This window comes from Lipotes vexillifer, unplaced genomic scaffold, assembly GCF_000442215.2.
Source record: "Lipotes vexillifer unplaced genomic scaffold, Lipotes_vexillifer_v1.1 scaffold896, whole genome shotgun sequence".
NCBI classification, from domain to species: domain Eukaryota; kingdom Metazoa; phylum Chordata; class Mammalia; order Artiodactyla; family Lipotidae; genus Lipotes; species Lipotes vexillifer.
In genome coordinates, this window is record NW_006778096.1 from 1,521,076 (window position 1) to 1,533,853 (window position 12,778).

The 12,778-nt window shown below is 42.4% G+C and overlaps 2 protein-coding genes across 3 annotated transcripts in view; one reads left to right on the top strand and one right to left on the bottom strand.

Annotated features, from left to right (window-relative positions):
- Positions 1–12,180, bottom strand: part of DROSHA (drosha ribonuclease III) — a 130,174-nt gene extending 117,994 nt beyond the window's left edge. The window contains exons 1-5 of one of the 2 annotated variants that reach the window (XM_007451411.1): positions 11,995–12,180; positions 10,788–10,914; positions 9,652–9,717; positions 7,897–8,730; positions 3,464–3,556 (exon numbers count right to left, since the gene is read on the bottom strand). In XM_007451411.1, coding sequence (XP_007451473.1) covers positions 3,464–3,556; positions 7,897–8,730; positions 9,652–9,668 — 944 coding nt within the window. In that variant the 5' untranslated portion in view covers positions 9,669–9,717; positions 10,788–10,914; positions 11,995–12,180. Of the gene's footprint in view, positions 1–3,463; positions 3,557–7,896; positions 8,731–9,651; positions 9,718–10,787; positions 10,915–11,994 lie in introns of those variants that run through there. The other variant, XM_007451412.1, reaches the window with a different exon arrangement.
- A 189-nt stretch (positions 12,181–12,369) lies between these two features.
- Positions 12,370–12,778, top strand: part of CUNH5orf22 (chromosome unknown C5orf22 homolog) — a 16,906-nt gene continuing 16,497 nt past the window's right edge. Inside the window, exon 1 of the mRNA XM_007451413.1 lies at positions 12,370–12,461. Within this exon, the coding sequence (XP_007451475.1) occupies positions 12,381–12,461 (81 nt within the window). The 5' untranslated portion in view covers positions 12,370–12,380. The remainder of the gene's footprint in view (positions 12,462–12,778) is intronic.

Here is a 12,778-nt window from a genome sequence, read left to right on the forward strand (position 1 = left end):
ACTTACAGTTTTCTTCCCATTGATCTATATATTTTTTAAGTATAATAAGATATTTAATTTTTATTAATTTAAATTTTCTGTAGTGAATCTACATTTTTTTTCCCTGTTATATTTTCCAAGTCGGTATTCCTAGTATTTAGGAAGGCTATTAATTATAGTATGTTTATTTTATAACTGTCAACTTAAGTGAGTTAATTCTCATGTTTCTTAGCTAATTCTCTTGAATTTTCCTGATAATATCATTAGCTAATAATGGCAAATCTTGCCTCCCAGTGGTGTGGTTTTGTTTGTTTGTTTGTTTATTCATTTGTGGTGCTTCCTAAGAGGCTGACACTCTTGTAAGCACCCTGACACACTTAGTCCTTACAAGAATCCTGAGGCAGATATAAACATCCCCTAGAGAGGAAACAATTAGAAATTACGTCACTCGCTCACTATCACACAGCTAATAAGTGGTAGTTAAATGCTAATATGGTTGTTTGACACAGACATTTTGACATGTACTAAAAATCCCACCAAATGTTTATTATTATCATCAAGAAACACAGGCAGAAGACATTGTCACCCCATCCCCTTAGGCAGGTATCTTGAATAATGGATGGTCAGGGTTGTCTATTGTGAACAATTAGTATTCTTTTTTTTCTTTCTTTCTTTCTTTCTTTTTTTTTTTTTTAAACACTTTGAGAGGGACATTTCAAAACAGGAACAAAACATCTTTTTTAGGTAGGTGTCTCAGGAATTTCAAATTTCAAAATCCAAACTCGAAATTGTTTTTTAACAAGATGCTATATTACAACTATGATAACTCTCCCTCCTTTACAGGATTTACATCTGTAATTTTTATTTTCTCATCTACTGCATTAGTTAGACTTACAGAATCCAAGTCTCTGCCTTCTCCACAAGCTACTGGGCATGGGGAAGAAACCAGCAGACCGAAGAGATTTCTAGCACAGCACATTAAAAACCATCAACCTCAGACGGGTCCTCAATGATTTCCACCAACACAGTATCTTGACTTGTTTCCTATCATCATCCCCTCCTCCTCCTCCTCCTCAGGCCCCTTCTCACTGAACAAACTCTTCCTAGCTGACCTCGTCTAATCCATGGCATTTAGTATTTCCAGCTAGGATCTCTTTTCTGAACCTTGCACCTCTGTGTCCAAATAACTACCACACAATTCCATCTGGTTGTCTCACAGATTCTCAAATCCCACCTGCCCCGAATTGAACTCTTCCTTTACCTGTTTCTGAGTGTTCCCAGCCCTCAAAGGGGAACACCAGACCTCGATGATGACTGCTGCTGCCTCTTCCTCACGATCAGTTATCAAGTCCTCCCGCCTCCCTCATCGATCTCTCAATTGCCTCTACCTTTCCCCATCGCCACTGTCACTGCGCCGGTCTAGGCACAATCATTTCTTCTAAACTCATTTCCCTACCTCCAGGCTTGATCCTCTGAGATCATTTCTCCACACTGCAACCTTCACACCTGCTCTCTCTCTTCCCCTACCATCCCCCTTCCCTCATGCATTCCTACTCATACTCTAGGTATCAGTAAAATGTCAATTTCTCTGTGACTACCCTAAACTGAGTTATCGACTGCTGTGTTCCCAGAGCAACATGTAATTGCTCTACCAAAAGCACTTCTCACAGTACTTAACTTTCTTATTCCTGAAAAGTGGGGACTCTTGTTAATGACTATATCACAGCATCAGTACAATACCTGGGACACACAAGGATGCAATGTTTTTCGTTCGCTTGTTGATTTAGTTATGCATCAGGTGACAGTGGTAGGCAATTGGGCCCCCCTGTCTTTATTTAATGTGGGTCCTCAATGATTTACAGGACCCCTTTTAATGTGTATGGGAAGGTCTGTAAGGTTTCAACATTGAATTTGGCTCTTCTGAGATGGTATCAATCATGTTCGTCACGAGATAATAATGTTCTCATCATATTAAAGAAGTCTGCTTATACTCGAGGTTTACCAGTTTCTACTCATAAATGGATGTGACTTTATTTTAAATATCTAATAGGCAGGTACTGAGATAACCCTACAGATTCTGACACAAAGGATTACAGTTACAAATCTCCTAATACTAACCTATCTTCCCATGCAATCTTGGAATAATCTCTCAATTATTTTAACACACAACTGAAAACAACTTGCTAATATACTAATCAGTATTTTCATATCCCTATTCATAAGAGATTGTTTTGTGGTTTCTTTTCATTGATTAGGTTTTGCCATTTGGATTCTCCTGGTATCACAGCATGAGTTGGGCTTTCCTTCCATCTTCATCAGTGTTCTAAAATAGTTTAAATCTTTTTTGAAAGTGGCACAAATTCACCTTCTTCAACTTTTTCCCATGGTTATCAGCCTATGAAAACTTTCTACTTCTTGTGTAAGGTTTGTAGTTTTTGTTTTCATAGAAAACAACCCATCACATCCAAGTTTTTAAATCTCTCAAATAAAATATCTGTACTTATACCAACATACAATAATTTTTAAACCTCCTTCATTCCTGTAATAATACAGGAATGAAGGAGGTTTAAAGTATAAGTACAATTTCTTACACTTAATGGAATGTATGCTTTTCTTTTCTTGATTTGCCACTTTGTAAATTGTAGGGCCTTTCAAAGAGATCTTGCATTTATTTACAAATATGATTATAGTACTTCAGTTCTAGTTTCTATTTCATTAATTTCTTTCATCTTTAAATCCCTTTTTCTGCTTTTCCTATACTCTACCAATTTCTAGAGTCCAGTGATCAGATAATAATTATATATATAGTTACCATTTATTTGGCACTACTGGGCCCAGTTCTAAGTGTTTTACGTGTATTATCTCAATGACCCCTCACCACTCAATAAGGCAAGTATAACCGTCCTTATTTTAGACAAAGCCACTGAGGCTGAAAAAAAAGTTAGATTACTCTGCTCAATAACAAAGTTGGGAAAACTAATAATTGACCCCAAATCTGCCAGATCCTAGAGTACTGTTCTTAATTACCATTACATAAGACATGAATTTTACTTATCGATATAGAATTGGTTACATCCTGCAAGTTTTGATTTGCAGCGATCTCAATGTCATTTTTCCAAATAAGGTGTGACTGCAGTTTTGCTCTTTTTCTGGAAACAAGTAAATTTAAGAGCATAATTATGAATTTTCAAGGTTTTTCTTAAAAAACCTTGAATTATTAATGTATAGCTTTATAGCAACTGAGGTCAGAAAGTGGCCCATATCATTTCTAACTTTTGGAAATGTATCAAGATTTTCCTTGTTCATTCTCAATACATCTTGAAAGTAAAGGTTTTTAAGTAATTGGCTACTTTAACTTTTCACAGGGCTCTTTGGACAGACTCTCAGGCTATTCTTAAGACCTGGCTGATACTTTGCACAAGCACAAAATCTGAATTCCAGGAGATAATCCTATGACTTCTACCAGTGTCAACTCCTTGCTTACCTTCCAGATCTCTTATACTCTTTTTTGTAGGACCTTTCCAGAGACGGTGATCTTCGGCTGTCCCGGTGCCTGTGTCTCTCCCGTTCCCGCTCTCTTAAAGGAATTAATACACAGAGCTGTTTTCAACAGAAAGACTCAAAACACCATCTCTTTTCACTGAATTCACCTTCTAAACAAATGAACCTCACCTCACCTAAGAATTTTGCAGGCACTATTCACTATGGGAATTTTTATTCATCCTTCATTTATTAGAGGATAAAGGAGTGTTTTACATTACAGAAGTTAACTAACTTGGACATTTCTTGCTGTTTTCTTTAAAAAAAAAAAAAAAGAAGTCATACTTAATACTGAGCAACAAAGGGAATTTTATCATAATCTTCTCTTGAGACCTTCTAACCAGCCAATCTTGATTATTTAACCTAAGAGGAAAACTTCAAAGGATTCAACTCTCTATTGATTTCTAGAACACTCTTAATTTCATCCATCAAATATATGTCAGTTAAAGCTTTTACAGTAAAGATCAGGTCAAGGGTCTATAATGAAAGAGTTCTAAACTATTATAGGTTATAGGCCTGAGGTATAGTTCTAGCCATCACTAATTGCCATGAGACTCTAAGTCACTTTACGTTTAAATGCTGTCTTCATCTGAAATAAAAACTCTAAATGGAGACGCTGAGTTTACTCAGTGTAAAACTAGAATGCGGGATTTTGAACCTTCCAATGTGACTCCAGAATTTAGTAATAACTTCTGAGTCTATTTAATAAGTGCAATGAGATCTGAAACAAAAGTCGGAACTCCAGTGTGTTTATATCAGAAATAAATCTAACGGAAACAACTACTAGGTCTTAGAATGGGGGAAAAAGTGCTATATTAGTCTGAGTCCAGCAAGAAGACTACAAAAATGTCTGAACTCGGGCTTCCCTGGTGGCGCAGTGCTTGAGAGTCCGCCTGCCGATGCAGGAGACGCGGGCTCGTGCCCCGTTTCGGGAGGATCCCACATGCCGCGGAGCGGCTGGGCCCGTGAGCCATGGCCGCTGAGCCTGCGCGTCCGGAGCCTGTGCTCCGCAAATGGGAGAGGCCACAACAGTGAGAGGCCCGCATAACGCAAGAAAAAAAAAAAAAAAAAAAAAAAAATGTCTGAACTCAAAAACATCTCCACCTCCCCCTACCAGGCTTCCCTGGCAGTTCAGTGGTTAAGACTCCATGCTCCCACTGCAGGGGGCACTGGTTCGATCCCTGGTCTGGGAACTAAGATCCGATATGCTTGCCATGTGGCATGGCCAAAAAAAAAAAAAAAAATCCCCCAACCTACAGCCAAATAGAAGAAATGTAAATTCACTGAAATCAAAACTTACAAAACTGATAGAGATCTTAGATATTAAAACAAAAATTGTTTTTTCACTTAAAAATCACCCCTCCTCAAGAAAGACTCCTTTAAATAATACTTTTAACATATACTTAAGCCTCAGGTACACACCAGCTGTCCAAAGTAAAGTAGCCAGTGCTTGGAATTCTACATTCTTTACCTGATACACTTCTAAATTTACAGTTTATTTTTAGGCAGTAAATCCCAGCTAGTGAGCGGTACCACATGACAAAGATATAATGTAATTTGTGATGGCATGGCTGCTGAAAAAAATAATTGCCTATATTTCCAAATAAAAACTGTATTTAGGGACTTCCTGGTGGTTGGGACTTCGCCTTTCAATGCGGGGGGCGCGGGTTCAATCCCTGGTTGGGGAGCTGGGGTCCCACATGCCTTGGGGCCGAAAGGCCAAAACATAAAAGAGAAGCAATATTGTAACAAATTCAATAAAGACTCTAAAAATGGTCCACATCAAAAAAAAAAAAAAATCAAAAAAAAAAACCCTCAAAGGATATTCCTAATTTTTTTGTTTGTTTTTTAAACATCTAGGAGATAGAATTTTGCATTCAAGAGTGGCATTTCTGATGATGATTACTACCTCCGAGTGGCTATGAACTGAAAAGACCAGTATGGACATAAGTCAGTATATGCTAAAGCCATCTAAAGCAAGAAAAACAATGCTTGGGTTATTTTTCCAAAAACTTTTCCCTGTTTGGAAGCATAGTATTAGATACATAATACTAGCTCTCTGATGACTGCACGTTGTACTCAACAGGACAGCTATGGGGATTACTGTGCTATAACACTACTCATTTGTGGGAAGCCGCTGCACTGCACCTTACTGGTTGCATCTGCCGCTGCTTCTTTTCCCACTCCCCGGAAGAACCCTGATCTTTCACGATAGCAAATGCATACCTCCACTTCTTCACAAACTTCCTCTAGAAATGGTTTGCCCTAAAAGGATCTTGTAATTATTATTCAACCAGATTTCGGAGGAGGAGAAAAAGAGGGAAAATGAAATTTGAAAAAGGACAGATTCACTTACCCCAAGAAGCAAGGGGAGAAGTAGCCAGAGGACAGACTAAAGAATTTGCATAAACTTAACACAACCTAATGCACAAATTTGTGAACTTTTGGTTTTCTCCAATATACTTCTAGAAGTTATACTAGGACTTCAGGTGCCCCGTGTTTGTTTCACAGAAGCATTCCATATAAGACAGATGACTGACACGCTACTAAGACCCCAAAAGGAGCTGATTTTAATGTGGCTGTGACACTAAGGCAGCTCCTGGGCAAATATCCCAAGTACAACATTATAAAACAACTCCAAAGTAAATAAAGGCCATTTAGAAAGATGAGCTAACTGCCTAAGGTCCTTCATGGTAAAGGGGTTGCTGTTTAGAATAATGGAGATTAAGGGTAATTCTTTTGGCACTTGATTTCACTTACTGATAGTCATCCTCAGTTTACAGGACATCTGTGTTTCTTCAAACAAACAGATTAACTCCAAGCTTAAGCCTGGATGGAAGAATCCAGGATTTTACAGCAGAGCCCTAAAAATGACAGCACCCCCAAAACGGAAAAAAAAATGCCACCTAGAATGCTGAAGTTTGCAGCAAAATGTTTCCCCAGAGACAGGTTTATTAATAATCACTTTGTCTGAAGAAAACTATTAACAAATTCTTTCTGATTTAGGTTTTCACCATAAAACTGTAAAATAAACCATCACAGGCCTCTGCCAACTAGTCCATCACAGAATTAAGAACAAAACTGACCAGGAACAGTAAGTCAGTCGTGCTGAAAAGACTTTTAAAAGTCTACCAACTCTGTCAGCTTTGGCCCACCAGAATCAGTCACCTCTGAAGGAAACACGTTCCTTCCACCTTCCACTGGGCGTCAGGGAGAAGCCATAGAGCATTTTCCTTCCAAACCTTCCGAGCACTGGTCACTCTCTTCGGGACTGAGAATGACTGCTACCGTTTACTGGCAAAATGCTCCGTCAGAATCAAGCCCCCAGCCATGAGAACAACATGGGAACTGAGAAGCACACTGATTCCACAGAGGCCAAGACCAGCTCTCCACAAACCCAAGTAACGGAGTGACCGCTCTGGGGACCTCAAACTTTTCAGCACAGAAGTTCCACAAGACAATGAAGGTAAACACACCACAGCAGACAGAAAGAGCAGCACTGTTACCAGCCTGACAAACGGAAAACCTCAAATCTTCATCAATATAAAGAGTTCACTGAAGGTACAAATAAATATTAGTACAATCGATATCTGTGCATTTTTATTTTTCCATCTAAACCAACGGTTGTTAGATTTCTGGTGTAACAGACTCACACCATCTCTTAAGAATCTGCTGTAAGCAACTGATTAACTTATAGAAAAACATACATACACAAAGAATTTGCATATAACTTCAGAGCACTTCTAGATGCCCATCTATGAGCGTCTGTTGGAAACCTTATTCTCTTGTATATATAGATATTTGGTCTTTTGAAAAAAAAAAAAGAAATGTAATCTGGAATGGAATAGTACGTTTTAAATGCAACTTTCTTTAGTATGAGTATGTTTCAATGCAACAAAATCAAATTAAAAGCCATTCTGGAACCTGTAACTTTGATAATGTGTATTATTTCATTTTATAAAGGAACAGAGCAAGAAAACAACAATATATGATAAACTTCCACTTATCCTAAACATCAGAAAGCAAGTTTTGCTTGTTAACTACTTCGATTCCTGACTGATAACATACACAGATCAACAATTCCAAAAGAACTCAAGCGCTGTAACCTGATATGGTGATCATACTGAACATAATTAAATACAACATCCACACAAACAACTACAAGATCTTTTATTGATCATCATTAAAATGTCCACTGTATTATGCAGAGTAACTGGCTTACATTCATTGAAATGAATCTATGTTGATAATTTTGGGATGCTTTTCCTTTTATAAACCGAAATGCACAGCTGGACCTTTTCGGTTTGGTTGTTGATCAACAAAAATGGCCTGTGCCAGGGCCTCTGCAATTCATTAAAAAACACACACGTGCTTTACCTGCTCCGCTCATAGCTCCTGTGGCGGGACGGTGTCCTCCCCCGGTCATACTCGGATCTGTAGCGGCTGTCCTGCCTTCTCCTGTCAGGACTTCGGCCTCGCTCCCGCCGATCCAGGGAACGATGCCTCTCGCCCCTCCCATGACTGTGATCCCGGCGTCTGTGATCATCATAGTGCTTGAGCCTTTCTGGGGACCTCCTCTCACTGGGAGCCTTTGGGAGTGGGTATGGAGGGAGGTGCCTAAAATGAGGGCTACTGCTATTATTAGCACTGGGTGAGAAGGAACTGAGGTTGTTCTGGAAGCTATTAAAATTGGGAGGTGGGAAACTGTGGTGCGAGTATCCCGGAGGGTACTGGTAATTGACCTGCTGAGGCACCACGGGAGGAGGCGGGGGGTGGGGCATGGATGGAGGGGGCATCATGAAGGGGAAAGTGCCCTGTCCAGGAGGTGCTCCAGGGACTGGGGGGTTATTGGGACAGGGCATCGGAGGCGGCATGGGAGGAAGACAGGGAGGCACGGGAAAGGGGGGCCTCATCTGGTGGCTGGGGAAGGGGGGCCGGATCGGGCAGGGGGGAAGGGGGCCTTGTGCTGATGGAGGCATGGGTGGAGGGAAGGGCACAAAGTCTGGTCGTGGAGGCAGGAAATTGGGAGCTGGAGCGCTGGAGAACGTGGTGGAAGGGGTGCTCGGAGGTTCGTATTGGTATTGCACAGGAGGCTGCTGAGGGTGAAGCAGTCTCAGATTTTGGGGCCTGAAGGCTGGTGCTGAGGGTCTGGATCCATGTCCTCCTCGCCCTCGGGGACACCCTCGTCCTGGGTGGAAAGACATTCTATGACTTTGTTGGAGGAAAGAAAAAGATAAAAGAAAAACTCACTATATATACAGGGTTTTTTACAAACGCCTGACCATCCCTTAGGCCACTGCCATATCCCACCCATCTAATACTGAGTTCTCTGTAATAGCGGAACATCCTCATGGCCAATAAACTCCTCTTCCCCAGTCTCAGCCACCCAACCCACTGCCATGGTCAGTCCCTGGTCTCTGTCACTCCCTAAAGCTGTTCAACCATGTGCTATGAGCTCACCATGTCATCCTGTCCACACACCCCACGTCTCTACATCTGCACCAGCATCTTCCTGTCTACACTTTCCTCCCCACTCAGCACAGACTCGCAAATTCAACCTAACGCATCCTAAAAGGAATTCATGATCTTCCCCTTCAAGACACCATGACCTGCTCCTTTTTTAGTGTTTCCTGTCTCAATAGATGAGACCATTTACTGGTCCTCAAGTCATATACCAGGGGTTACCTGACAACTTCTCCCTTATCCCCTCTAGTTAAAAATTTATTTTCAAATGCCTATCATTTCTGCTTCATAAATACTTCTTGAGTGCATCCATTTCACACCATCGTCTCCTGCCTGGCTACTACAGTAACACCCTTGCAGGCCTTTCTACAGCCACTGTCACCACCCCAAGGGTTTTGTTAGGTCCCCTGCTCTCACACACTCTGTGCTGCTTCTTGGCAGGTCGTACAATGACTACAGGTCACCAACTCATTACCTCATCCCACCTTTAATGTCTGCCGGCACCTCAGAACTACCAGGGCCATCAGGGCAGGCCGTGTACATGGCCCACATGAACACACTCCCCCTCTCCTCACATATCTAAACCCTTCCCACCCTCAATGGCCCAGTGCCAGTGTTTGTTTCTCCCTGTTCTCCCAAAACGGCTGCCATTACTGTCATACCACTCACCATGTACTGCCTTGCATGGTGACGTATTATCTGGATATGTCACATCTTCCACAGAGAATATAAGCTCTAGAAGACAGAAAGAATAAATAGACATAATAATGATTCCCAAACTGCTAATGCTAGAAAACAGTTCTACAATTATCTTAACACCGATTTTGCATCTTCCAATGCAGTTCGCATACTAACAAAATTAAGAGCACGCTGAAGTAAGTTAAAGTTTACAGCTAACTTTTTAGATATCCTTAATACTTGTCTTGCTGACTCAAAATAATCAGTAGCTTAAAAGACTGGAAACTTAAGCATACTCTATCTCCAATTTGCTAAAAGACTGGGAGAAAAAATTCATTTCTGTTCTCCCACTCCACACTCCAGTTTACTTCACAAAGAGACCCGCATTCAAATTCAAACTTAACTATAATCTTGTCAACACAACAATTTCCCCTGATTCTCATTCTCAGGTCTTTCCACTGAAGAATGTTACAAACAGGAACGGCTTTCCAAATACTTAGGCTTCAGCAAAATGTTTAAAAAACCCAAATAAATATTAACTGCAAAAGGCTTTAATGGAGAAGCATCTTCCTTCTAACTAAAAGCTTTACCGATAGGCTTAAGGTAGATTTTCAAATGGCTCATGAAAATAGGTTCAGATTATTTAGCTGTATCAATCACTGTGCTTAATAAAAAGTAGATACCAAATAATATCTGATTAATGATTATTATTCAGTTCAAGGCCCTCATGATAGACCTAGGACCTGGACAGCCCATCTTGCCACCACAGGCTACTCAGAGCCCACAGAATCGAGTTTAAACCACACTCTTGGCATTTAAGGCCCTCTGCAATCTGGTCCCAACTTCTTCCAGGCTAATTCTCCATTAACCTCCCCATGAAGTGTCTATCACCCCAGATTTTCCCAGTTGCCTAACACACAAAGTACTATCACCCCGCTTGTTCTTTGCTCCTGCCCTTCTAAAATCCCCTACCCTATGAATTTGCCCGTTGAATTTTTTCTACCCACCAACCAGGCCAAATGCCAACTCTTCTGTGCTGCCTTTCCTGGTTCCCTTCAGGAAGTAATCCCATTCCCTCTAGACGTCTGTTGTTCTTAGTCTGTACTTAATTCTTTTATAGCACTTACCAGAGACTGCCTCATATTACAGTCACGTGTGCGCATGTCTAACTCCTCCACTAGATTATTAGCTCCTTGATGAAACGGGTTGATTCACAAACATTTCTGTATCCTTCACAGCCCCTGGCAGAGCGTCCTGCACACAATAGGTGATCAATAAATGTTTACTGTCTCACCAGTGATATACGTTTCTGTGTTGCTACTGTACATTTCCCTACTGCATATATCCACAACAGATTGGCATTACCAAAACCAGACAAAAAGCAGGTCTTTTCACTGATTCATGCAACATTTAAGGGGCCTATACATGTGGGGCACTGTCACAGGTCCTAAGCACTCAAAGATGAGTAAGACACAGAGCCCACAGGACTCGTGAAGCCCAGAATCCACATACAATTTTAAAAAAATAATATAATGCTATAAACACAAGAAAAGAGGTATGCATAGGGTCCTGGGGAACATAAAGGAATGTACTGAATCTAGAGGTGGGCAACAGTCAGGATCACCAACACTCCTGTACTGTGTGTTCAGACTGCTGTTGAAGACTCACCATTAGATCCTCATGTATGTTTCTAGAGACAGAATATCTGAAAACACTGATTATGAAACTGACCTATTAAAGGCATAGTCAGGCTGTGTTAGGGTGCGACAAAAGTCAAAAGTCAGGGAACTCACTGCAACTGGAAAAGTAATTATTTTCTGCGTGTGCCTACTCCTAAGTTGCTGTTTGAAAGCAGGGAAACTGAGGGAGCTGTTTTGCATAGTTAACATGTCCAGGAACATCAGTCTATGTAGAAAAAGTTGCAAAGTGTGACTACATTTCTATTAACACTCTCTTTCTCCCAGCTGAATCCCCAGGCCGGTCATCTTCGGCTGGCTGATCCGAAATTACGGGTCTCGCTGTTCACATCTCCCGCCAGATCGTGCGCCCCACGAGGTAAGCTTACGGTCTCACTCCCCTCCGAGATCCGGGCGGCTCCAGGGCTGGACCACCGCACGCGCTCCACAATGAAAGAATGATCTCATTTTTCACTTCTATTTATTCGCAGGATCCGGGCCTAAAGTCGCTTTTTCCCCCTTCGCTGCAGATCTGAAGAGGGGCTGCCCGATCCTAATTCCCAGGCGCCCCTCGCCCCAGCCCCAGACTCCAGCCCCGTTGAAATCAGGACACTTGGAAACCCTCCCTCTTCCAACACCCACAAGCTGCCCCTTTTACCTACAAAATGTTCTCAGGCCGCGAGGTTGCTGTGAGAGTAAAGCCAGACTCACATTGCAGCCGCCAATACTTTAGCGCCGCCAGCGCCTCCGGAACAGGAAACCGAGAGAATTAAAAAGCAAACCTGCGAAAGCCGGACCACAAGAGGGAAAGCTCTTGGGCTCGCCGCAGCGCCTTGTGCGCGGTGATTGGTGCATCAATAAGAGCGATGAACATATAAGCCAATCGTTCTTGTCGACCCCTTCTGCGCCCGCCCACTGCCCCCTACAGCCTCCAATCCAGAACCACAACCGGGTGAGCGCGCGTTTCCTCTCGGGAGAGGAGGCGGGGCCGCGGCTCAAGCCTCTTTGAGTCCAGCTCGCTGGGGGGCTGACCCGAGCGAAAACATGAGCGAGTTCACTGGAGAGTGCGCCCGGCTCCGGCGTTACCATGAGCTCCCGGTGTGGGTGGTGGAGGATCATCAGGAGGTGAGAGGGCGGCTGCCGGGCCTGGGGCAGAATCGCACGAGGACCAAGGAGGCGGCGGAGCCTGGCATCGGAGGCCAGAGAGAGAACCAGCGTTAGTTATCCACGCGAGTTGCATTGCTGTGGGGAAAACACCAGAACGGTTAGCTTGGAAGAATAGGCGCTGACGTTTATGGGCAAGTCGGGCAACTCCTCTAACACTCGAGGCTCTGGTGGCATCGGGAGTCGAAGGCGGGCAGTGTAACTGCACAGCCCCGAGTCCTCAACCTGCGCATTGACGCAGTCTTCCTACAGTCTCCCGGTCTCCCTACACGTTCCTG